The sequence below is a fragment of the Puma concolor genome, chromosome A1 (assembly GCF_028749965.1).
Source record: "Puma concolor isolate L17-30 chromosome A1, mPumCon1.1.hap2, whole genome shotgun sequence".
NCBI classification, from domain to species: domain Eukaryota; kingdom Metazoa; phylum Chordata; class Mammalia; order Carnivora; family Felidae; genus Puma; species Puma concolor.
The window spans coordinates 93,793,692-93,820,427 of record NC_141667.1 but is presented as its reverse complement, the minus strand read 5'-3'; the positions used below and the strand labels follow the sequence as shown (position 1 = coordinate 93,820,427).

Sequence of the window (26,736 nt, the reverse complement as noted above, 5' to 3'; positions counted from 1 at the left end):
TCCTATATTTTCTGGGTTGTCTTTTCACCTTCTTGATGGTGTCCTTCGGCACCATGAATGTTTTTAGTTGTGATGAAGTCCCATTTTTAAATTCTTCCCTCTATTGCTTGTGACTTTGGTGTCACAGCTATAAAATACAAACTCTTTTCTACAGTAGCACAAGGTATACATTGAAAAATGCTGATCTAGTTGCAGATGGTCCTTGACTTGGACCAGTTCATTCATTTGGAGCCTGCTCTTGTGGATTTATTGAGAGCTATCCTCTGTAGAAAGATTAGCCTAAGCCATGCCCCAGTAACAAGACACTGCCTTCCATTTATTTATTCATCTAGTGGCTATCCAAGCGTTGCAGGCATTGTGAAAATTAGAAAGAGGTGCCAGCTGTGGGAAGATAGAGTCCCCTGATACAAGTCTTGGTAGGTTGTGTCAGAGGTGGAGGAAAATTTGCCCCTTGCTCCTGTCTATTATAGACCTGTGCTGGGTCAATGGCTTAACTAGCAGAGCTTGGATGCTCTTTCAACCCCTGCTCATTTGCTTGGCTGGACACTTGTATAGTGCAAAGACTCCAGAGCCGTACATGGTGGCCCTGGCCACTTTCCTAGGTGCTTTATTTTGTTACCTCGTCAAATCTTGCTGTTAACTCTGTTGTATGGGTATTGTTACCACTCTTTTGCCAGTGGGGAAACTCCGGCAGGTCAGTTGGCTTGCTCCGATTCACAAAACTAGTAAGTAGCAGACCTGAGATTTATGCCCCCATCCTATGACTTCAGTTCTAAAAGGCTTTCCACTGTGCCACTTTTGGTATTCTGTTTGTCACTCAGGTTTTAAGACCTTAAAGCTTATTAAATTCCTCCATCTGAAACCAGATCAGGAACTGCCAGACATGTTGGGAACCTATTTACCTTGCTGGAGTCTGTACTCACATTACTACTTCCTTCCCATTGCTTCCCTATATCAAACACCTGGCCTTTTGAATTTAGGACTTCCAGAGGCTTGGCAGTGTTTCTTTCCCCTTATTGCTGAATGATAGCCAGATCTCCTCTTCCATAATGCAGTTGCCAAAATGCTATGAATCAGAAGAAATCCTGGAATTTGCTATGGAATTGCCTGATCACCGGAATGCCTAGAAGCTTTTTATTCAAATGAGACATAAAAGTCTAGGGTATGAAGACATGCACACATATAGTTACATAAGGGCGCAGCTAGAAAGCCAAAGGGCAATGGCAGAGGAGACTGGAGGGAAAGCCTTTTGTAATTTCCTTCTTGCTGGACAAACCCATTTTCACCAGGAAGATACATCTTGCTGCATTTTTGGACAACCTGATAGCCCATTTTTCTCCTCACTAGCATCTCTCACACTGCCTTCCATCAAACTATATGCCACTATTTTTTTGTAGATAGCACTGTTTCTTCTCTTCTCCTCAAGGGCGAAGTGAAGGGGAGGCTCTAAGACAAGAAGTCACAGAAATTGAGGATGTTTCTAAGAAGTGGAGCTTAATACATCCATTCAGAAAAGGAATTTGTTGATCAGCCTTGTGCCTACTCTACAGGAGCAAAAGTATTTGGTGAGAAGTAATGGGAAGGAGATAGGGCATGGGTAGCCTGCCCTCCCACTGGTTGGTCTGGCAAAGACTAGGATTTGGGGATTTTTTTGTTTGTTTGCTTTTGTTTTTTATGAACTAAATGATAGAGCAGGAAGTAGTTGCAGTCAAGCTGCTTTGCTGGCGTCCCCAGGAGTGTCCTGTCAGACTAGGGGACGACAGCAGCAGGTGATATGGGGCTTATCAACGGAGATTGAGTTGAGGTGAGTGAAAGAAGAAGCACAGTTGCATGCACCCCCCCTAGGGCAGGGAATTGCCCAGGGAGGGTGTCCTTTAAAGACTCCGGGAAAGTGCACTCGTGTCCCCTAGGTGGCCAGCACTGGGACACCTGACACACCAAGAGCATCAGCTGTCAGTCACTGTTATCCAGGGAAGCTTTAATGATCCCAAAGAGGATTATTATAGCAGCCGGTAACTAAGAGGGACTTGTCCCTTTCCTTCACCCTCACTTCTGTCTCTTCATGGCAGAAATGCTAAAGCCTAGAAGAGAGCAAGTACGGAGATCCCAGAGCAGCCTGCCCAGCCCTGCCCCATGCCCCTGTCAGGCAGGAGCAGGAAGAGTAAAAACACGGACATCCGCCCTCCCCAATTCATGTCTCTTGAGCCATAGGCATAGAAGTTTTGGTGGAAAGAAAGCCTTAATTAGTATATGGGATGAGCATTTTGAACTACATAAAAATAGGCGTACATTAATGAAAAGTGTGCAGATAGTTATGGAACCTTATTCCCAATGGAAGGAGACATTTGACATAGCAGTGTGGGCAGTGAATGGAAACAAAAACAGTAGCGTTCAGGTTTTTATTTTTTGACCTGGCGTCTGCCAAACAACCTGGTTTCAAGCAACCTAATTTTTCATTCACCTTTGCTTTTTACTGTTCCCGCTCCCACTGTTTTCTAAACACCAGCCATTCATCTGTTTCCAGATTAACACTCTCCTCTCTCAGGTTCTTTTGTTTGCCATCTGTATCTACCATCTCTATGAGGCATATCTGGGCCATTTTAGGAAACAATTCCCAATTATAATCCAGTTTCCAGCTTAGTCCTCAGGTGTGAGCACTCTCTTGAAATCTGCTTCCCCCTCCAAAATGCAATAGTCTTTATCAGAGTAGGTATTCTTTCCTATTTTATTGACAGCCTCATGTGCTACATGCCTCTCTTTATGAATAGTGTAAAATTGTGCCTTTAGACCTCAGGATACATTGCCTCAAAGATACAAAGTCAAGAATTTACACTGAAGAGTACAGAATTAACGGTATTCTCGTTTAAGACCCCCTTGGGAAAATGCTTTATTACCATTTGGGTTGCTGGATAATTGTATCCCTCAACTACAAGAGGAAAAGGAACTTTCTTGGCCCCTAGAATGGGAGCTCACGTGAAGTCATGGGTGTTGGTCACACATAGTGAGGCCAGATGGCGGAAAGAGAGGGAGCTGGGTGCAGAGGGGGCATCTTTTCTACCTGCCACATTTCGGTTTTGGCCTTCCTTGTTTCTTCAGAAATCATTGTATATTGATCCCCTTCCTTCCTTGGAATCTCTCTGCCATCGCTTCTTCCCTTTCTTAGCCTCTGTAGAACACACTGGCCTCTGGGGGATTCATAAGGGTGTTTACTCTAGGGGAGGGGGTGAGCAAAGAAAGAAAAGGAGAGAGTAGACGAAGGGAATAAAATGAGTACTACCGTCTGCCAGCCTCCCATCAGCCTTCCCTTTGATCATTTAAACTTATTGGGGCGCCCGGGTGGCTCAGTTGGTTAAGGGTCTGAGTTCAGCTCAGGTCACGATCTTGTGGTTTGCGAGTTCGAGCCCTGCATCGGGCTCTGTGCTGACAGCTCAGAGCCTGGAGCCTGCTTCAGATTCTGTGCCTCCCGTTCTTTCTGCCCCTCCCCAACCCCCTACCCTCTCTCTAAAAAATAAACATTAAAAAATAAAATAAAATAAACTTGTGGTCACAATGTTAGGATCCTTCAGGTGGGATCTGTCCAAAGACCAATTTCTTTGGGCCTTTCTAGTGTGTAAAGATCTGGAAGCACTGAATCAACAGTCCTACATTCCATTTGACTTCCACTAAGTAGGAATAGGCTCTCTTCCTTCTACATTTCTCACCATTCACTATTGTTCACTTCTGTGTTCAACTTCATTCATTTGTGGTGTCCTCATGGCCTTGGTAAAGCATTTGAGTTTTCAGTGTTATTTGAGGCAGAGAGTATGTTGTATTCCTATTTTCATTTCTATTCTCTAATGATTGTTCTTAGGACATAGAACATTCTCAACAGTTGTATTCATTCCACATCTATTTTACACATATATATGGAGCACCTACTGTGGCCCGGGCGTGGTGGTAAGGAACTGTATATAATGTGAACCTGACATATAAAGACCCTACTCTCAACAGGGCTTCCACCAGTGACTACATGTCTAAAGAAGAAGACTTTGCATTAGGTGAATTTACACACTAGATCTGTGAGAGGGAGAAGAGGCACTAAGATTCAGACTAGGGATCCTGCAAATGAGGCAGCACTGGATATAAGAAAGTAGCCATGATGTGATCTTGGCATGGGAGGAAGACAGCTAAAAGGAAGGAGCCATGGATGTATTCACACGCCTCCCTGGTCTCTGAAAACTTACAGCTTCATCTTGCCCCCACCAAGGCAGGAAACCAGTGTGGCTAGTTCTGGGATTCTAGCCAGCCAAGTGGTGATTAGAATATTGAGAATTATAGCAAATGTGATTGGTACCCCTACTGTATCCCTCACCTTTATCATTTCCATGCCAACTGGCCCAATTTCTCATCACAGTCCCTAGATCTTTTAGCTTTAAGAGACTTCTCTGGGGGTGCCTGAGTGGTTCAGTCAGTTAAGCATCTGATTCTTTTGGTTTTGACTCAGGTCATGATCTCATGGTTCATGGCAGCACAGAGCCTGCTTGGGATTCTCTCTCTCTCCCTCTCTCTCTGCCCCTCCCCCACCCACATTCTCTCTCTCTCTCTCTCTCTCTCTCTCTCTCGCTCTCTCTCTCTCTCAGTATAAATAAATAATCTTTAAAGCAAAACAAAACAAAACAAAACAAAACAAAAAGAGCCTTCTCTGGCCACCAGAGCCCAGTCTGCCTGCACTCACACAGAAGTGGCAGGGGATTAACACTTTTTGGAAAAGCCTTCAGCCAATAGCAAGTTGGTTATAAATCTCCCAGAAGGGGGGCCGTGCATGTTCTCTATTGTTTCTCAGCATTCTTCAGTGAGAATCAGCTCCAATTCCCTGTAGTGACAACCTGCTTGAGATGCCTCCACTAGCCTCTTTTCCTTCCCTGTCTCATTGCATCTTCTCTGTAGGTGTTTCTTGGTCTTGACTCCTAAATGAGGAGTCTTGGCTCTGTGGCAACCCAAACTAAGACAGATACTGTGTTTTTTTTTTTGTTTGTTTTTCCTTTTAAATTTCTGTGTCAAATTACATTGGAATTTTGATAGGGATTGCATAGAAGCTATAGATAGCTTTGGATAGTATGGACATTTTCACAATTTTAACTTTTCCAAGATATCTTTCCATTTATTTGGGTCTTCAGTTTTTTCCTCAAGGTCTTATAGTCTTCAGTGCATAGATCTTTCACGTCTTTGGTTAGATTTATACTTAAGTATGGTATTGTTTTTGATGCCACTGCACATGGGACTGTTTTCTTTATTTTTTTTCAGGTAGTTGTTACTATATAGAAATGCAACTGATTTTTTATGTTGATTTTTACTGAAACTTTACTGAATTGGTTTATTACATCTGAGAGTTTCTTGGTGATGTTTTTAGGATTTTCTGTATGCAAGATTGTTTCATCAACAGGGACAATTTTGCTTCTTCCTTTCTGATTTAGATGCCTTTTATTTCTTTTTCTTGACTAATTGCTCTAGCTAAGACATCCAGTACTGGGCTAAACAAGAGTGGTGAGAATGGACACCTTTGTCTTTTTCATGACCTTAGAGAAAAAGCTTTCAACCTTTCACCATTAAGTATGATGTTAGCTGTGGGCTTGTCATATATGGCGGGCCTTTTTAGCATATTGAGAGTAGAATGGTGGTCACCCGGGGCCTAAGGGTTGGAGGAAATGGGGAGATGTTGGTCAAAGCATAAAAACTTTCAGTTATAAGATGAATAGGTTCTGGGGATCTGATGTACAACATAGTGACTATAGTTAACAGTACTGTATTACATATTTAAAAGTCACTATGAGAGTAGAACTTTAATGTTTTCACCATAACAACAACAACAAAATGGTAATTATGGAGATAAAAGGTGTGTTAACCAATTTAATTGGGGTAAATATTTCACAGTATATACATGTATCAAGTCCTCACATTATACACCTTGAACATACATGATGCTATATGTTAACAGGAGAGAAGAGAGATAGATATTGTGTGAGATGATATGGGGAAAGGAGGCAGTCCTTCTCTCTGGTAGCTACTTCCAGAGAGAAAAAGAGACAAACATTCCCGAAAGAGTTGCAGAAATGGGGGATGCGAAGGGCTATTACACATACTCAACTCCATTTTTTTTAATGTTTATTTATTTTTGAGAGAGAGAGAGAGACAGAGTGCAAGCAGGGAAGAGCCAGAGAGAGGGAGACATAGAATCCAAAGCAGGCTGTAGGCTCTGAGCTGTCAGCACGGAGCCTGACATGGGGCTCAAACCCACAAACTGTGAGATCACGACCTGAGCTGAAGTCGGACTCTCAACTGACTGAGCCACCTAGGTACCCCTGAACTGGATTTTTGAGGATGCCTGTAAATTCGATGCAATATTTAAAATCAAATTATTTCAGGTTTGTGATGACTAAGAAGAATTTTTATTGCCTTGTTCTTTTATCTTGTTTTCTAATGCCTACATTAGATACTCATGTCCAACAGCCAGAGACCCTTGTATTCTTGGAGAGATCAATTTCTCTGAACTTCCTTTTCTTGTTAGGATGATATTTAATGCTTTCCTTCCACCATTCGACTTTGGTTTGAATTATTCACTCTAGAAGACCTTTAGAAACTTTGGGGAGCCTAGGTGGCTCGGTCAGTTATGCGTCTGACTTCAGCTCAGGTCATGATCTCACAGTTCATGGGTTCAAGCCCCATGTTGAGCTCTGTGCTGACAGTTCAGAGCCTGAAGCCTGCTTTGAATTTTGTGTCTCCCTCTCTCTCTCTCTCTGCCTCTCCCCTGCTGTCACTCTGTCTCTGTCTCTCTCTCAAAAATAAATAAACATTAAAAAAAAAAAAAACCCTTAAAATGCACCCTAAGTACATGACATCTAATGGACTATTTTTATTATGGAAAAATAAGAAACACAAATTTCTCTGCATACAACAAGATTAATGCCTGGGATTCAATGTCAATAGAATTGTGCATGCAAGTGATTTTCCAGTAAGGGAGATTTGTTGAGCTATCATTCTCCCCTGATTCATTTGTAGTCAGTGACATGTTTTTAAAAGATGGCTGATTAGAACAGCCAATGGGCACACACACACAAAAATGGTTGTTTTTTTTTTTTTTTTTTCCCTTTAACTTCATTAGTCATTACATAGATAAATAACTTAGGCTACTCTAAGAAATTATTTTTTTCTGTAGAGATTACAAACTTTTTTAGGCGGAGAAGCAATTCTTACCTTTTGAGTAATGCCTGAATGCCTGAGGTCTAAAACAGTACACATTAACAGTGTTTGGTAAATGCTTGTTGAATTGAACAAAGAAAATAGAAATGAAATTGAGAGCAGTCTGTGATAAGTATTTGCTGAGTCTTATAGGTATTCTTCTCTAATTTTTTTCTTGATGCGTTATAGCAAATATTTGATGTCCTTTGAATTTCAGGGTTAAAATGGGATCATTCATATTTTTTGACAAAAGCGTAAAGCCTCTGGAATTCAACTAGTCCTGCAATACTTTTTACTGAAAAAACTAAAATGGAATGTCTGCTCGTTACTTCTGTGTCTTGTTCTGATACCCATACTAGAGTTCTCCAAACATTCTTCTCACTACTTAGAACTTCCTTTGTTTCCAGTCACACTTTCCACCTTTGCTCACCAGAGACAGTAATGCTGCTGTGGTGGCTTTTGGCTCCATCCATCGTGCTTTCATTAAACTTCTTGTCTCTGGGTCCCATTGTACTCTAATTAAATAAATGGAATCTGGTATTCACTGAAAATCAATAGCACCTGCAAAAGTTTTTGCCTCTTAAGAAAACCTCTGCGTTGTTCTCTGCCCTGCCACATAGACTGTAAACTTTCTACCACTTCCTTGTGTTCAGAAATCAAATTCTTCAGCTCATCTTGGTTCAGTGAGACAAAATGCTTTATAAAAAATGACCTATATTTCTCAGGTTGTGGAAAGGAAAGAAAAGACTTTGAGGAAGTGACTAAGGAGGAGAGTAAGGGTGATACTATCTCTGATTCAGTTTAGCTGGACTGCTTCATCTATGCCTTAATCTTTTGCTTTATAAAAATGATGACATTTTTGTTACTCTGCTCCAGAGCCTCCCGGGGGTGAGTGCAGATGTGCTGAGCCATTTGGCTGCCTTGTGGACCGACTCAGAGAGCCTCTCTTCTCCCTAATGAAGTCATCTCCTCTCGAAAGCCCAGCCTTTCCCATCACTCCATGTTGGGACTTGGCTTTGGCTTGCATAGTTCCGTCGTGATGTAGATGGTCTTCCAGTTAAGTTCTGGAATAATCTGCCCAACCATGAACAGGACATTTACAGCAAAGAAAAAAAAAAAAAAACCTTTTATTAGAAGCAACATTTTACTGTAACATTTTGATTTGGGGACTGGGGAGCCAAGTCTCACCCTGGGAAAAATCAAATTTTTCATGGCTTTCTAAAGATATTTGTCGTGTTTAATTTCTCTGAGTAATTTATATACTTCAGGCTAAAGAATAATGAGATCGTCACCATCACTTTGCCTTTTGTAGAGTTTCTTTTATTTTTTAAAGAAGGCAGCGGGGCGCCTGGGTGGCGCAGTCGGTTAAGCGTCCGACTTCAGCCAGGTCACGATCTCGCGGTCCGTGAGTTCGAGCCCCGCATCAGGCTCTGGGCTGATGGCTCAGAGCCTGGAGCCTGTTTCCGATTCTGTGTCTCCCTCTCTCTCTGCTCCTCCCCCGTTCATGCTCTGTCTCTCTCTGTCCCAAAAATAAATAAACGTTGAAAAAAAATTTAAAAAAAAAAAAAAAAAAAAAAAAAAAATAAAGAAGGCAGCAAAGACCTCATATTACTTCTGCATTTCCTAAAAAAGCAAAAAGCATTTAAAGTGTTGGGTAAAATATCTGTCCCTAAATTATAAAAAAAAATGAAATACAACAAAATAATGAAGCAATTTTAGGGGTTGGCTTCCTTTTTCTAGGCACTGTGAAATTCACTAAAGGTGAATTTTTTTAATGTCACAGTTTTTCACCCTCCAGAGAGGATATTTGCTCCATTGTGTCCAGGATCAGCCAGACCAGGGACTTGAAATGTGAACCTGTTTTCTGAACGTAAGTGGGACTGGAACCTTGTCATCCCCAATGAAGCAAAAGATGATACCATGTCTAAGAACACTTCACCTGATCAATAAAAAAGGAGAAGTCTGAAATGTGATCCTAAAGCTCAGAGGGAGGTTTAGATGGAGATAATGAAATTCCCTGGAGACCAACCTGCCAGCTACACCTTTCTTGTTCAAGTCATTGGCTGGATGCCCCTGACCTCTGCCAAGTTCCTGAAGACAAGATCAAGGCAACGAAGCAAGGCACATAGACTCTGGCTTCTGGTTTCTTGTAGACACCAGCGCTAGCAATGATGATCTTGCTTTATCTATACTACCTGAGAGTATGGAATTTACATACAGAGCATCCCCAGTATAAGGCCATGATTTAAAGGGGGATACACAGAATGAGATTTTAACTGCTGTTTGATTCAGACTTGAGTGTAATGAACAAATTAGTTTTACATTACGAATTAGTGTAGTGGACAAATAAAAGTTACAAAGACACACTTTCCCATTCAAAACCTTGTGATATTTTTTCAGACATGGGAGAATCAGAAATAACTGGTCTGTCATTCTCTTTGTCTTCATGAAGAGAGAGAGAGGGAGACAGGGAGAGAGGGGGGAAAGAAGGAGGGAGGGGGGAAAAGAGAGAGAGAGAGGGAGAAGGCCTCAGGGACAGTTAAATATAAATAATACAGCTGTAGACTCTATTCTGAACCTACCTTATATGTTTTCCTTTTTACTCCCTCTCCATTATAGGTACCTGAAGGGGGAAATCTGCCTTGGAGAAATCAAGCTGATATTCAGGGGTGTCACTTCATTTTAGTTATTTGACAGCCTGAAGAAGTGTTTAATTTTCTAAATAACGTTACAAGCCAAACTAAAGGGAAAACATGTGGTATAAAGCTTTTCAACATTGTCTGTCTTCTGACGCGTGAAGTCTTCTTGAGAAAGTAACTTTGCCCAATAATACTGCTCCTCGGCCAAGAGTTGTAATGTCCATGGACGTTATAAGGAACTATAAATGTTAGAAGGCTAGAGGAATACATTTGGCAAGATAAAGGAAAATATCTCAGGATGTAAGTAGTCTCTGACCCTTAATTTTTCTTCATGTTTTATCATGTAAAGATGGCATTACTTATAGTGACTGTTAATGTATTAACATTTCCCTGAAAATGGATATTAATCTGTTAGGTTTCCTTTGTAGGAATGTTTTACTTAGCTGTATGATGAAGGGAGAGCAGGGTAATAGAGAGATAATAAGCTTTTCAGATGGGCGGATCTACCACTTAGAAAGTACCCTTGGGCAAGACATATAAACTCTTCGGAACTCAACTAGATTTACTCAAATTTAAGAATGAGAACAATAGTATATACTTCGAAATGTTTCAGAGAAAGGTCTATCCTAATGCCTGCAGTATAAATTCCAATAAAGATTCTTTAATTTCATTTTTCACCCTTTTTGAATGAAGTGATCTTGATTATAAAGTTGTTCTGAGGAGCTCTGAAAAGACCACTGTACCCAGTGTGAGGAATTGTGTTGTGGTAACAGCTCTGCTTTTAATTGGGTGATTGTAGGAAAAGTCACTTTCTGAGGTTTAGTTTGCTTATCTGTTGAATCTAAAGGTTGAAATCTGATTCTGTTCTGTGACTCTGTTATTCTAAATATTTAATGAAATAGAACTTCAATGTTAAGAATAGTAGTATGATAACTATACTAAGAATAAATAAATCATTGTCATTATCAAACAAAAAATTGATTCCTAAATCCTATAATTAATAGTTACATTATTTACTGTCATGAGCTGATAAATATATAACTGAGAAGAAATGGATAACACACATTTTGAGAACTGAAATTCTAACAGAACTTCGACTTGTTTATCACTTAAAATGTAGCATCATGCAGAATGCATACAGTTTGCAAAAGAAACTTTGGAAAGAAACATGGTAGATGTGCACGTACAGAAGTCTAGGCTTCTACAAGTTTTAAAGTGTGAGTGTAAGGCCCACCTACTCAAAGAAATTCAGAGGGAAACTCAACTTTTTTCTTTAATCCTCACTGTTGTGTTTGATATAATTTTCTAAGTAGAGACATCAGTGAGAAAAATTATGAGGATGCTTCCATGTTTGTGTAGAAAGAAACGTTTGCTATCCATTCCAGTGTCCCCAGTGTTAAACTGATAGGCACCTTGGACTTATTTTCTTCCCATTGTATAAACTCATACTTGACTTCAAAGAAAAGGAAAATACAAAGTCCCTCTTTTCTAAGGGGCAGAAATCCTTTGTGCAACTGGTTGACCCTTGGCTCTCTAAGGTCCTATAGGAAATCTTTTGTAACACAATGCAGAGGACTCTTCCTTGTGTTGATGTTGTTTACATAGTTGGTGGGCCTGGCTGAAAACAAAAATCACATAAAGTCATGAAAGATTAGGGTCCCATTTCCTGACCACAAGGAAGGGGATTGGTACATCCAAGCAGTCTGTTACTCAGAAAAATCATTAAATATTCTACCATAAGGGACTCTTTGAAAAATTGAGAGAAAGGAAGAAGGAAGAAAGCAGAATCGAGACTTATGTACATTTGTGGCAGAGTAAGAGTTTAAATCCAACAAGGGATTTGCTTTGGGGAATTTCCTGTCCAGCCCTTTATTACCAGGGTCTTTGTAAATTGTGCAGTGACGTTGGGCTCCCCTTTGGGCAGTTCCCGGGAAAGGCAGTTCTTACACTTTTCCTCTAGGTCTTAGAAGGATCTCATTTTCTCAATGTCTCTTTCAGGTTGGCAGAAGGCGCAAGAATGACACTTCCCTCAGATGGGACAGGCAGGCTCTGTGGCCGCGTAAACACGCCGTAACCGAGTTCTTTGCTGATTTTTACAGAGTTTCATTAGCTCCCAAGAAGAACTGAGGGTGCTGAATTGTCTAGTGCTGGCCTGCCCCACAAGAGCCTGGGGGCTCCTTTCCCCTAACCCAGAACTGGCAGCGCAGGGGGCGGAGAAGTGGGGGTGGGGAGGGGTGGGAGGGCAGTGGTTTCTGTGCACACAGCGCGATGTTACTTAGTGAGTCGCTGAATGGGGAGCGTTGCTGTCCCCAAGCCGATTGGTACTTCTTGTCAGGAAGAAACGCCGAGAGGTGGGAGTGCCTGGGGAGGGAGGCAGGCGGTCCCTACCGCAGGCGCGGGGAGCTGCCTTTCCGCCCCTCTGCCTGCTTTCCAAGCCTGGGCTCTTAGGAGTGGCTGAAGCTGCGGAGCGCTTCAGGAGCCCGTGAATGAACCCTCCTCCTCTTCCTCCTCCTCCTCCTCGCTGAGTCTCCTCCTCGGTGCTGACGGTACAGTGATATAATGATGATGGGTGTCACAACCCGCATTTGAACTTGCAGGCGAGCTGCCCCGAGCCTTTCTGGGGAAGAACTCCAGGCGGGCGGGAGCAACAGCCGCGAACATTAGGTGCTGTGGACAGGAGCTGGGACCGGGATCTGCGGCCAGCCCCGCATCCTCCTGCATCCTTCAGCACCGTCCCGCACCCTCCTCACGCTTCCCCAGGCCACCGCGCTTCCTATGTGACCCGCCCCGGCAACACCGAGCCCACTCGCTCAGCGCTGCGGTGATTTTTTCCCCCAAACTGCAATAAGCCGCCTTTCAAGGTAATCACGTTTCTTTTGTTCCCCTTAAAAAAAAAAAAAAAAAAAAAAAAAAAAGGAAAAAAAAGACGAGCGAGCTTAGAAAAACGAAGTACATTGTAATTGGTAGAACACTTTAATTAAAGCAAAGAGAACTAGCTGTAAGGCGAAGTTAAGAAAATATATGCACTTTAAAAATGCAGGTAACTTTCAGAAGGACGTTTGGAGAGAGGAATACCGAGGGACCGTGGTGCTGAAAAGATGCAGACAAAAGAAGTCCGGAATCGGGTGGGGGTAGCAGGACTAACGGAATTGGGGGAAGGGAGGGAAGAGAATTGTAGCGAACCCTTAGAAAAGTCGTGGGGTCTTGAGCTGGAGAGCAGGAGGGACCAATGGCACCTTGAGCTTTTTTTTCTTTTCTTTTTCTTTTTCCTTTCTTTCTTTTTCCTTTCTTTCTTCTTCTTCTTTTTCTTCTTCGTCTTTTTTTGTTTGTTTTTTTGTTAACCTGCTCGAGGCAAAAGTTTGAATGGGGACTCCCGAGACTTGCCCACTTGCAAGTCCCCGAAGCCGCCTTGGTGCGGGCCACCTGGCTCCCGGGCCCCTGGTGTGTGGTCAGTACCTGGTGTTCCTGGAATGCTGTTCCAGGGCAGCTCCTGACAGGACGGTCCTGCGCCCCAGCAGCCCGGGACCTGGGCGGACGTGACCCCCTCTGCCCGCAGGCAGTCTGGGAAGAGGTCCGGCCGGGAGATGGGCAGGGTCCCCCGGCTGCGTCTCTTTGGGGACTTGGGGGCTGTCAAGGCCTCCTCGGTGCCCCAGGGTTCTTTTGTCCTGCGCGCGGAGCGCGGAGGACGGCCGGGAGGGAGCAGGGTATGGGGGTGGGGTTGTTGGAGTGCCGCGGAGGTCTGGGAAGCTCCTGGGCGGGAAAAGCTTGACTTGAATCATCAGAGATGTGCAAGAATTTTATCTCACCCAGAAGAGCGAAGTGGAGCCTTCCACTGTGGTCTCAACGAACAAACCCCGTGCTCAGAGCGCTCTCCAGACAAAGGTGGCGCGGGGACCCGGATCTCGGGCCTCTAGGACCAGTCCTCTCGCCCCGAAAACAGCAGTTCTCCTTTTTCTTCCATCTCCCCACCCCCTCCCAGCTCTTGGCCCTAGTTGAGCAACTTTACAGGCTAGCGGAGCGGCCAGGGAGAGCGTGTGCCGGGAGCCCCAGGGGACGCCCTAGGCTGGAGCGTCCCACCACCCTGCAGAGGTGTGGGCGCCTCCGGACGACATCCCTAGTACGCGCGGATATGGGGGCATCAGGGTTGTCCCGGCTCGCTGTCTGTGTCACTGGGCGTGGAGCGGCCACTGTGTTAGGCAGCGGAGAACGAGGTAGAAAAATAGTGTCATAGCTTAAACTATTTGCTCTCCTATCCAGCTGCGCCCCAGCAAGTCCTGCTTGTCCCCGGGAGATACAGCGGGAGGGAGGAGAAATCTACGCAACCTAGGGAGAGCTGTCCCACCGTGCACACACCCACAGACTGAAAGACAGTCTTGCTATCTATGTCCCGTTTCTCATCTTTGTCTCTCCGTCTTCTGGCTCCATCTTCTCTGCCTCCCTTCCCTTCTCCCAGCCTTTGCTCAGTCTCTTGCGCTCCTACGTCCCCTCCCCCACGGCTGACAAATGAATGGCTAGTGTGAAATCCCTGCCTCCCCGATCGGCAGAAGCAGGCAAGGAGGGAGGAGCGAGAGAGGCTGGGAGCTCCCTCGGATCTGCCCCCAGTTGGCGTGCTAAGGGCTTGCAGAACCCAGATGTCTAGGAATAGGGTGTTTTGTGGCGGATGTGGGCGCCCCCTGATGGACAAGTTCAGCACAGGTGGAGGAAACCGATGCCCCCCACCAAAAAAACCAAGGAAGCCACTTGTACAACCATACATTCAATGATGAAGAACCTTTAGTCGTTAGTTTTAAATTTAAGAATATGCGACGTAAATCTAGGGGTTTGAAGGACCAGGAATGGAGACCTTGCCTTTGTGAGGTACGGAAGCGCGCTTGCTCCCAAGTCCGCGGGGATGTGCTCACTGCTCTCAGCCAAGTCTGCAGCTTGGTGGAGAAGGACACATGGCCTGGGGCGGATCCAAGTTTTGGAGGGCTTGATGTTCAGTCTTAAGTATTACTTTCAGAAATATAGTACAGAATGCCTTACTTTTGGAAACTGTACTAAAGCCCTTCACCACTTGAACCCAATGCTAGGGCCCTGCCTCAGGATATTGCAAAGGAAAGGCCCCTAATCCAAAGTTTAAACTTAACTCAATTTCAAAACACAATCGAACGTGGAATTTGGGGGGAAGAAGTGCCCCGGGAGGAAAAAGAAGAGAAGGGATGGGAAGAAGAAGGGGACGGTGGAAGAAGTGTAAGAAAGGAACAGAGATATGGATGAAGCATGCAAACAGCCTGGAGAAGGCCGGTAGGGTACGTTTCGAGGTTTGAGGCTGAATTTCGCGTCTCCTTTTGAGATATATTTTAAGTCCCATACGCGACAACAAACGCGACTGAAGAGGCATGCCAGGATGGAAGGAAGCTAGCCGTTTAGAGGGGCTGGGGCCGCCAGCCGACCCCCACTCTCTCAGCGGGCGCGGAGGTAGGAACCGCGCCGGGCGCTCCTCGATGCGCCGGAGTTCACGAGCCGCCGCCACGTGGCCTGGGACTTCAGCTCTCGGCCCGAGACGGGTGTGACTTGGGCTCAGAGACAACTGCTGCGCGGAACCGGCTGTCCGCCCAGCCTGAGGCTGGCGGGGCGCCTCGGGTCCCCGCCTAGAGGCCAATAAGGGCGGGGCCTTGCTCTTTCCGGAGGGCGGGGGTGGGGGCGGGGGCGGGGGCGGGGCGGGGAAAGGCGAGGCGGGGCGGGGCGGGGCGGGGCTCACTGGTGTGAGCTCCGTGGTCTCGCACCCGGCGCTGAGGCCGCTGTCTGCTGCTACAGGGTACACGACTGCTGTTCAGAAGGTGCTAAACGCTCTTATTAACAGTTTGAAAAACATTTTTCTCGCTTCTTGGGAGTGGTAGGAGGAGTTTTTGCCTTTTGACAGGGAGAAAGTAAAGATATACTCCAAGCAGACTTTTTTTTTTTTTTTTTTTTGGCAGAAAAATGACATGAGTTTATTCTGTGCTCCATATATTGGCTTTTTAAATATGTTCAAGTCAGTTTGAAGACTATTTTTAGTCAATTACAGGACTGATGGAATTCCAATGAGCGCAAACATTAAGGGGCTGCGGGTGTAACTCAGGTCCCTGGGCATCGGGATCCTTAGCTCGGTCCCGCCCACAGTGGGAACTCAGCACATGTTTATGAAACGACTGAGCGAGTAACCCCGGGGGAATGGGGCACAGTCTAGACGCTGCCACTAACACGCTGCATTTTAAACTCTCCTGCTTCCTCGCTTTGCCTCGGAAGAACGGGACTTTAAGTCTCTCTGAGATCTCAAATTTTCATATCTAATTGATTCACGTTCCCTTTCTTTTTGACTCCTTCTAAAAGCTCTGACCTAAATTATTTTAAGCACTGCTTGACAGCTGTGCCAAACCTATCATGCAAATATTCATGTGAAGTCCTAAAATAGGATGTTGTGAGTTTAATATAAAAATGGGAAACCATTAGTGGAAGCAACAACTAGTTTCCTGAGATAAAATCTGTTCCCTGTTTGGAGAATATGTAGCTTGGAGGTAAGAGCATATCAAGCAGAAGGTCTCAGGGACTGACTTGTAGTGCTGATTCCTCAATAAAGAAAGGAATATTTCACAATTGTGTATGCCTGTCCCAACTAATACTGCAAAGGGTTCCAATGGATTCCAAAGTGATTGAGCAATGACTTCCTCCAGCAGGAAGTCCACAGTCCTTAATCTTATGGTTGGTGGGAAGAGGGATGAGATTAAGACAATCTGAGGATTTATGTCAGAACTCAAATTTTGTTTTGTTTTTCATAGTAGATAAACTAAAAGCTATTCCTAAATTGTATTTCCTCCTTTAAAAAACTAAAGTTTGAAAAGAATCTCTCTAGATTTAAATGTTTACACATGTAGGTTTCCTCTAATTCTCTGTGCTTACAAACTGGAGGGGAATGTCTCTGATATTCTAAGATACCTATATCTGCATGCTTGGAAATTCTGTTTGAAAGGACCTAAAAAGCTAACTTAAGGCTGAATATGATTAATGTTAAAAGATATAGTCTTTGTTCTCTCTTTCCTCACCTTATTATTATAAGTACTTTGTGGTTGATAATTGGTTACTAATTGAGCTTGAGAGCACAGAGATCCACCAAGGCCGTCTCCCAGTAGTCATATAACCAAGCTTTTCTTTCCTAGTGCAGTTTAAGCCTTTTTGTTGACTTCATTCATGGACAGACCTCCCTGGAAACTGTATTTAAAATGGGATATTACCCTGTGACTGAGGCCAACTTCTCAAGACACATGGTTCTTTTGAGGAGAAGAATGAGTGAATATAGTTAGGCGATTATTTCACCACCCACCTAGAGAAACCAGTTAGGACTCACAAACACTCATTGTTGGGGGTGAGTTGCTGTAGTCTGAAAAAACATGCTGATTGTTGCATAGGTCTCTACTTTACCAGAAAACACAAGGCTGGTACTCCCTCTGATTGGGAATCAGAACAAAGGGAAGTAGAGATAATTACTGAAATTTTGCTAGCTTCCTCTGACAGCCTAGGTTTAGTAAACTACACATATGCACACATATACATTTATGCATTTATATTGTATTTATATGTATTCTCCAGGTTTTTTGGTTTTATTGATTGATTGATTGATTGATTGATTTATATTGACTGCTGGCTTCTTATCCCTGAATGTGTCAGGGTGGTTGTATTTCATTGGTCAGTGCAAAGTATCTTTGTTGAATGTGTTTGCCTGTTATGTTTCCTGAAACTCCTCTGGATGGATCTGTCATCTATAATAGGGCATAAATGCAGATCTATGTTTAAATTTACCTGATTTCTGCCACTCTCTATATATCCTACTTTCTTCTTCTAAGAATTTTAAGGGGAGTTTATGTTTATAAAAATGAGATTACATAGCTTATTATAAACACATACATAATATGTAAGCTATAATCTTTTTATTTTTAAATTACTGAGTTGCTATCACCTGTGGTGTGGTAGAATGATCACTTGACTTGGAATCACAAAGCTTGATATCAAAATCTATTAAATGGATATATAGTTATACACATCAAAAGGGTGACTATCTCTGGGAAACTTTGGCAAATGAAAAACTATACAAATAAGTGGTGTTAATATATTACATCCATGGGACTCATACTGATATATTCTATAATCTTAATAAAAACACTATTACCCAAATGACATATTTCCTACTAAATCCATAAAGTGAGTTAGATAGGAGCATTTTGCTTTAAAAATTGTCTAGTTTCACTAAACAGGAGACAGAGTCCAGAAATATACTAAAATGGACATGGAAATTCAGTGGATAAGAAAGATTATTCAACAAATGGTTTGGAAACAACTGATTGGTCCATTCAGAGTAAGAGTCAACCTCTACCTCATTTCTTATCCTCAAATAAAGTTAAGATAGAGCACGTATGAAATGTAGAGAATGACATTTAAAAAATAACTAGAGGTGGGGTGCCTGGGTGGCTCAGTGGGTTAAGTGTCGGACTTGAGCTCAGGTCATGATCTCATAGTTTGTGGTTTCAACTGCCCACCCCGCCCCCCTGCCCCGCCCCATGGGTCAGGTCAAGCTCTGTGCTGACAGCTCAGAGCCTGGAGTCTGCTTCGGATTCTGTGACTCCCTCTCTCTCTGCCCCTCCCCCGCTGACCCTCTGTCTCTCTCTGTCTCTCAAAAAATAAATAAATGTTAAAAACAAATAAATAAAAAATAACGAGGAAATTATAGGATTTTTAAAATAATAAAATAGAAATAGAGAAACCTGTTTTAAGCAAAAGTAAAGATCCAGGGGCACCTAGGTGGTTCAGTCAGTTAAGCGTCCGACTCTCAGTTTCAGCTCAGGTCATGATCTCATGGTTTCATGAGTTCAAGCCCCACGTCGGGCTCTGTGCTGACAGTGCGTAGCCTGCTTGAGATTCTCTCTCTCTCTCTCTCTCTCTCTCTCTGCCCCTCCCCCTGCTCACACTGTGTTTGTGTCTCTCAAAATAATAAAGAAAGCTTAAAAAATATTTTTTTTAAAAAAGGAAAAGATCCAGAAGCCATACTAGAACAGACTGGTAAGTATGAGTGAATAACAAATTATTTACACAAAAACAAATAGCACATTTGGAAAACATCAGCAACATAAGATAGACAAAGAGCTAATAACTCTTTGGATATAACAAGAACTTTTACAAATCAGTGAAAGACCACAGTCTATCTAAAAACTGTCACATGTGATATGTAGGCAGTTGGCAGAAGAAGAAATGTGTTTTTAGTCATATGAGAAATTGCTCATCCTCATCCATAATTAAAGAAATAGTAATTAAAAAATGATATGCTGCATTATTTTTACAACCACAGCAGTAAAGATTTAAAAAGTTTGATAAAAATTTGTTTTGGCCAGGTTGTAGGGAAATTGGATCTCTCACATACTACTGTGGCAATATGAATAGGTCCATCTTCTTTACAAAATAATTTGGTAATAGCTATCAGAAAAATTTTAAACTGCATATACTCTTTGACCCAGCAATTTTTATTCTAGATATTGTCATATAGATATTGGTACAAATATCACCCAAGATGAATGGACAAGGACAACCTTTGCAGCATTGTTTAATACAAAAATTTGGAAACACTGTAAAGGCTCCTCATAAGGCTCATCATCTATGTGCTTTGGTGAAAATAGAGCATGGGAAAGGGAACAGAGAGTGCAATGTTTTAGAGTAATGAGGAAGGAGTTAGTCAGAGAAAAGAGCATCACTAAGGGGCAATGACATGAAAAAGCTTAGTTAAGTCCAGCTTCAGGAATCCAATTGGAGGTTAATGATAAATTCACATGGGGCCATTGCTCCTCTGAAGTAAGTTCAGAGTTAAATAAGATTTCTTATTTAACCATGAGATTTTTCTCTGCATTACAGTGATTCCTCCTGTGAGAAATCACCCAGGAGCAATATGATAGGTAGTACTCATTATATCCACCTTGTGGTTGAGATGTCCTGGACAATTGGTTGTCTAGGTTTACTAATTTGAAGACTAGAAGGCAAGAAGTCTGTGTCCCTAAGTCACCCTTTGCTCACCAGATCTTCCACAAGATTAAGGGAGAATATTAAACATCTTGGCTATCTTTCTTCAAGGCAGCCCATCCTGGGCATGGCTCTTACCCTGTCTGCAAGACATGTCTCATGGTAGGAGTCCTATTGACCTTGTCTCTTGTGTTCTCCCAGGCAATTAAACAGCCTCAGTCAGCTGTGCCTTGATTGTTCAGTGACTTTCTCCTCTTCTCATTGACTACAGTGGAGTGAAGGCTAAATATAGACACCGGCTTTCATATCTCTCAGGTCTTTCTTTGCAGATAGACTTGTTATCACTAGCAGATTATGCTTACAAGACAGACACCGAAGAGCAAAAGAATAGAAGTGGGTGTTGGAAAAGTGCTAAAAAAAAAAAAAAAAAAAAGAAAGGTCTTAAAAGTTTTTCTTATTTAGCAACATCAAATGCAGAAGGTAAACAGTGTGCCTTAACAACCGTGAACATGGACATAGCATTAAGAAAATTAGAGAAATGGAATGAATGCCCATAGAGTCCCAGGAAGAGGCCACAGAAATATAGTTCTAAGGCAATTAAGGTTAGTAAAAGCACTCTGAGATATTTACTAAAGAGATAAATGGCCATTCTTTAAATCAAGTGTTGCAAGCTCAGGTGCTTACAGGGAACAGGCATGGAGTAGAAATGCATGAGAAACCAAGTGGGGCCATTGATAACCTTGAGTTCATGAAGCCAAGGTGAGAGGCTGCTCCTTGCCTAGTGCTGATTATTGGCCAGCAAGAATATGCACCTAGAATTGTTTGATCTGATTTTTCAAGAGAGATCTGAGACTTATTGTGAAAACTCCAATTTTTAAATGCTGGGAATTTATTGAAACCTATTTATACAAATATATTTCTAACATGGCTGATTTCTCCCTTGTATTTTTAATGCACTGGCTTCCTTCCCTAGATTTGTCTTGGGGCAATTTTAAGGCAAGCAATGAGTACATTTGTTCTGTAGATGAAAGACCATTTTCCTCCCTCCCATAAAAAAAGGGCGCTTTTATAAGGGTGAAGGATGGCACAAAACGTTAGACTTGGAGTATCGGTCTTAGAAAATTAGGATGCAAAAGACCCATCCCTGGGTCAAGGTCACGCCTTGTCTGATTTTGTTAGGAGATCTGACACTCCAAATATTGACAAACATCAGATATTATTGTGTCATGGTACACATTCAACTGGACTGGTTTAAATACATTTCAGGTGTTAATTACCCTACATGCCCACATTCTTAAGAGATTGTTGGCACTTCTCTTCAAAGCATGTTTCAGAACTGGTAAATAGAGGCATTGGTCATGCATTTGGCCCATAAACCTTTCTCAAGCATCTACTCTGAACCTGGCACTGTGGAATATTGTGGTAATTAGCAAGCTGAACGTGATACTAGGTCTGTTCTACAGAGACAGCTGTTCTACAGAGGAGATAAAACATGTTAGTTTACAAGTAATAACTTAAAGCATATAGCAATAAGTTATATGGCAATTTATTGTAAGCATAAAGTTATACACTGCTTCTATAATGGTAACCTAGATTATAATTTTCATATCCAACAGGTTCAAATACTTTTCTTTTTACTATTAGTGATATGAACACAGAAAGAGAACATCTATAGAAAACCTGAATTAATAATTTTAATAAGAAATATTGAGTACTGAATACACTGTATCACTGACCTATATTTCGTATGCATTATTTTATCAATCCTCACGTTCACTCCAACAGTTAAGTACTACTTTTCATAATTAAGAAGTTACTGAAAATAAGAGAGCTAGTCATTTATCCCAAATCACAGAGTATTAGTAGAGGATTCAGAACTTGAATTCAGGGTTGTTTGAAAATGGAGACCAGACTTTTAACATTATGATTATAAAATAAAAGTTTCCTGAAAAAATAAAAAATTTCCTGAATAAATAATTTCCTACCATCATGAAAGAAAAAACTGTTCTCAATTTTTTTCTTTCATGATGATAGGAAATTATTTATTTTTATAAAAATGTTTCTTGAATTCAGTTAATACTTATGGAATTCATTTTCTTTAATAGATTTTTTTAAAGTTTATTTATTTTTGAGACAGAGAGAGACAGAGCGTGAATGGGGGAGGGTCAGAGAGAGAGGGAGACACAGAATCGGAAGCAGGCTCCAGGCTCTGAGCTGTCAGCACAGAGCCCGATGCAGGGCTCGAACTCACGGACCGCGAGATCATGACCTGAGCTGAAGTCGGACACTTAACTGACTGAGCCACCCAGGCGCCCCATAATAGATTTTAATAATACAACCTAAAATTTCACTTTTGCAGCTTTAAACTATAGAATATGTGGAAGTGATATTTTTATTTTTTTCTGAAATACTGTGATAGCATTGAAACACAAGTGAATACTTTCTGCTTGCTATGGTAGCTTATAAGAACTTTGGAAATGTAGAAACTAAATTTTGCAATTAGTGTTTAATAGTGTCTACTACATATTCCATTAATTATATGATAAATAATAAACTTAATTATCAAGATTAATCATCTGTAGCAAGGATTATCAACTGTATGCTTTTCATTGTGAGTTGTCAAATAGCCTATATAGATGGGGAAAAAAATATATATATATATAATTATTAGGTTTAAAAGATGCTCTTTAGGATTTTGTTATAGAGAGGTTCCAATGCTTATTTCACAATATATAAAATAAAACAATTAAAGGGAAATGAATAGCAAGGAAAAAGGAGTAGCTGTCATAATTATAAAATTAAACTTGAACTCAAATTGGACTTGGATTTTACAGCATTTACGTCTTTTCAGTCTAGGTTTCCTAACTCATATTGAATTTATATATGTTCTAAGGAGGATATTAGGAAGTTATTTAGGACATTATTTCAAATGTGTTATGATGCCTTCAGCTACAAGTAACAAAAATCTCCGATTTTATTGGGTTTATGTAATAAAGGAATTTATTTCGTTTAAAAAGAAGTTCAAAGAGACAGCTTACTCTGGCCTAATGTTTGAGGGCTTAAGACCTAGCTGTCCTGATTCTTTCTCAGCTTTGTCGCCAGAGGCTATCTTATACACTCATGGACACAAGAAGGCTACACCAGTTTGAGAAGAAGTAACCTATTGTGACAGTATTCCCTGAAGAAAAGCAACCACCTCTTTCTTTTTTTCCTGTTCTTAAGGTGAATATACCTTTCCCAGGAGCATCCCGTCTATCCTGCTGAGATCCCCTCACATCTCATTAGTTAAAAACTGTATCATGTACTCATTCCAAAACCAATCGTTGGCAAAATGAATGGGAGCAGTGTGACTGACTTAGGATAATCAGCATCATTCCCTGTGGCTGGGTTTGACCCAGGCTCCTCTAAAGTGTATGGCTGTGTAAAAGAGGATAGATACTAGAATGGAATCAGAGTATTGTTGGAAAGGAGAAAGAAGAATGGCTACTGAGTACCCAACCAAGAGTGCCTGTTATAGAATCGTTCTAAATGCAGCTAAGGAGGGAAGAACCCTGGGGATCAAGTAATCTGCAGTTCTTTTGAGATTGGCTCTTTGCTTTCCAGATGGTCCCCAACACTGGTACTTAGCCGCCTCATAATTACAGCTCCATAGAAATTCAAGCTGGAAGGGACCATTCTGAGACCCAGACTGTTAAATGTCTTCCCCAAAGCCTCACAATAAATTAATGGCAAAGCCAGGGCAGGGTTTCTTGACTCTCAGAACAGAGTGTTTTCTTTATTTTTTTTCACCCTTCAGACTTTAGAACTGTTGGAACTGCTTTAAAACTCATGGCAAGCCCTGGTCTTTTTGTAATTAACAGCTCCTTATAATACATTTGTTTTGTTTGTTCAGCCTCCTAGAAACTAAATTGAGTCTGTGCTTTAAAAAGCCTGCTGAAGTCCTTATTGCCTGTTTTGATAGCATGTGCATGAGCCACCACCATGTTCTTTCCCACCTCACATTTGATATGAATCCTTTTCTTTCAACATCTCTCCCTATTGGTTCCCCATCTTCTTTTGCTCCATCCGTGACCAGCTTCCTGTTTCTAAATAGACATTGTGGTCACCTCTCCCTCTTTGTGCCCATTCCTAGCCACTAGTTACTTCGGCTGTGGTCTTTATTGTTCTTTCTCCAGCCCACCGGGTTGCGGTTGTCCCACACATCCATATTGTTATATGTTCCCAAACTGGGTTTTGGGATTATTTTGGTAACTACTGCATTGGGTGAGAGTCGAACTAATAATTAAAGTGTTGGGATGACTTTTCCTATTATGAATTCTCTCTTGTTTCTACAATCTAAGAGGACCTGTACCTTGTACTCTTACTATATACAATGCACAAAATAGCATGTTGACTTATGGCCCACCGCAAACCTAAATGCTTATGATTTCCTTTGTGTTTTTCTTCATTTCCAGGACAAGATGTTGATCAATATAAAGAGCATCTTATGGATGTGCTCTACCTTAATAGCAACCCATGCACTACATAAAGGTGAGTGTGGTTTAAGTTTTTTTGGTGTTTAGTGAATTAAAAATTTAAGTGCTAGAGCACAGAATGGCCATATGGAGTCAATAGAATAAAGAATTAGTTTTTGATCTATTTAGTGATTTATAGTGCTGAACACTTTCAGCTGAAATAATATTATTTTTCATTTAATAAATGGTTTTAAATAAAATGAAACAATGAACAGGATGCTAAAGAAGCAAGTGGGTTTTCAATAAATTCCCAGATTACTTTCAGATTGCAAAAGTGCTCATATATACGTATTTTTTAAAATCTGTCATCTTCAGTATACTCAAAGCCTTTTCTATAAAGAAAGACTATCAAACCCTCAGGAGGCTAGAGTGTGAGAAGAGTCAAAAAGATAAAGAGCAGGCTTACAGCCAGGATTTTACCCTCCACATATATTACCTTTTCCTTTCCTTTCTTTTCCTTTCTTTTCCTTTCTTTTCCTTTCCTTTCCTTTCCTTTCCTTTCCTTTCCTTTCCTTTCCTTTCCTTTCCTTTCCTTTCCTTTCCTTTCCTTTCCTTCTCTCTTTCCCTTCCTTTTCTATTCTCTTCTTCTTCTTTCTCTATTTCATTAAACTTAATCTCCTAGTTATATGATATAGGCAACAAACAAATAAACTCATAACCCAGGTATTTTCAGATTGATGAAAATAAAGCTTAGTGATATGATAAAGAAGTGCCTGAGTAGGGGGAAGGTGGGACGGCCTCTTTGAGAAAGTAACATTTAAACTGAGATATGAATGACCAAGATGGCTGTCAGAGTTTAGGCTCCACCAAACTGTTAACAGCCCAAGCGCTATTTCCTTCAGTGTAGTCAGGAAATACAGGTGAAGGTCACAGACAGGGAAGGACAATAGCACCCAGTAACAAGGGAGAACACAAAAAGGAAATACAGAAAAGAGAGTTGGTTTAGATGGGTAGTAACAGAAGGGGAGAAAACAATGGGAGAAACTTGAGGGACACTTAAAAGAGAGTTTAGACTTTCTGCTTAAGGCAAAGAAAGCACTCACATAAACAATGGGGAAAAAACCAAAAGCACTTATGATATAGCTCCTTGACAGTATTTTATAACAGTAATAATAGCTAGCAATATTGAATGATTTCTACATGCCAGGTCTTCTGTATTTTACATAGTTAATTTATTGAATCTTAACTCCCCAATGAGGCAGATGCTTCTATTCTCCCCATTTGGCAGATGAAGAAACTGCACTACCACAAGGTTTGGAGGCCTACCTAATGTAGAAGATTATATAGCAGTTTAGTTACAGAGCCTGGAGTTGAACCCAGGCAGGTGGGCTCCATAATCCATGCTATGAACCACTATATTACACTTTATTCCAAGAATCAAGTTCTTTGTAAATCTGTGATCATGATTAAGAGATATAATTAGTTGGGACTAATTTCAGAAGAATTTAATTTTTTCATATGAGGCACAAAAGTTGAAAACGTAAGATCCAAATAAAACAAATTTGCCAGTTTATAGTAGGATACACAGCAATAACTTGTTAGGAGTTAACACAAGTGTTTTCATCTTAAGCTTTTCTCTGTTTATTCCTAGGCACTCAAAACGTCAATAACTAACATTAATGAACACCTTGTCCACTGGTTATTGGCTTTATTTTCATGCATGAAGCGTTCTGTGCTTTAACAATACCTATTTTATTGATTATCTAGTGCTTACCTAGTTATTTGGATATTCCTCTACTATTAATAAATGAGTTCTGCACAGTCATGAGCAAATGAATGAACAACAGAGTGAAATTTATCACCCTAGAGAGTAATAAATTCTCATATTCTCAATCTGACATTTATTTGGCCAAGGGGTGTGTGTGTGTGTGTGTGTGTGTGTGTGTGCGTGTGATCAAATTGTATAGGTGGAATTTATGTCATTCTTCTCCACAGAATTTACCGACAGAGAATGAAAGGCAATTGATCATTCGTTATTTAGAGATTTCTCCCTTACGCTACTCATATAGACCACAAACCATGTGGTGGGAACAGTGAACTTTGCGTTAATTTTCGTTTTTTACTACTTGCATTGTTCACAGTTTCAGACAAGTTCTTACAGGTAGCATTAAAAAAAAAACATGTATAGTCTCTAAACATTATTCTCTGAACTACTTAGTTTCTTCCTTAAAATATTTAGATTTAGTGAGCTTAGTTCTTATGACCCAGTGCATTAAGACTCAAGATTTTATACACAAAAGACTTGACCACACAGCTTTTTGTTAATCCTGTTGTTAAGACTAGATTCTACATGAATATATATTTATATCTGAACAAAGCTTTTGATTTCCTTGTATCTGTAAACATCT

The 26,736-nt window shown here is 41.3% G+C and overlaps 1 protein-coding gene across 4 annotated transcripts in view; it reads left to right on the top strand.

The window, feature by feature from the left end:
* Positions 1-12,188: 12,188 nt before the first annotated feature.
* VCAN (versican) overlaps positions 12,189-26,736 on the top strand; it is a 110,701-nt gene continuing 96,153 nt past the window's right edge. Inside the window, exons 1-2 of one of the 4 annotated variants that reach the window (XM_086697362.1) lie at positions 12,189-12,715; positions 24,329-24,404. In XM_086697362.1, coding sequence (XP_086553488.1) covers positions 24,335-24,404 — 70 coding nt within the window. In that variant the 5' untranslated portion in view covers positions 12,189-12,715; positions 24,329-24,334. The remainder of the gene's footprint in view (positions 12,716-24,328; positions 24,405-26,736) is intronic. The other 3 variants (XM_086697379.1, XM_086697369.1, XM_086697386.1) reach the window with 3 other exon arrangements.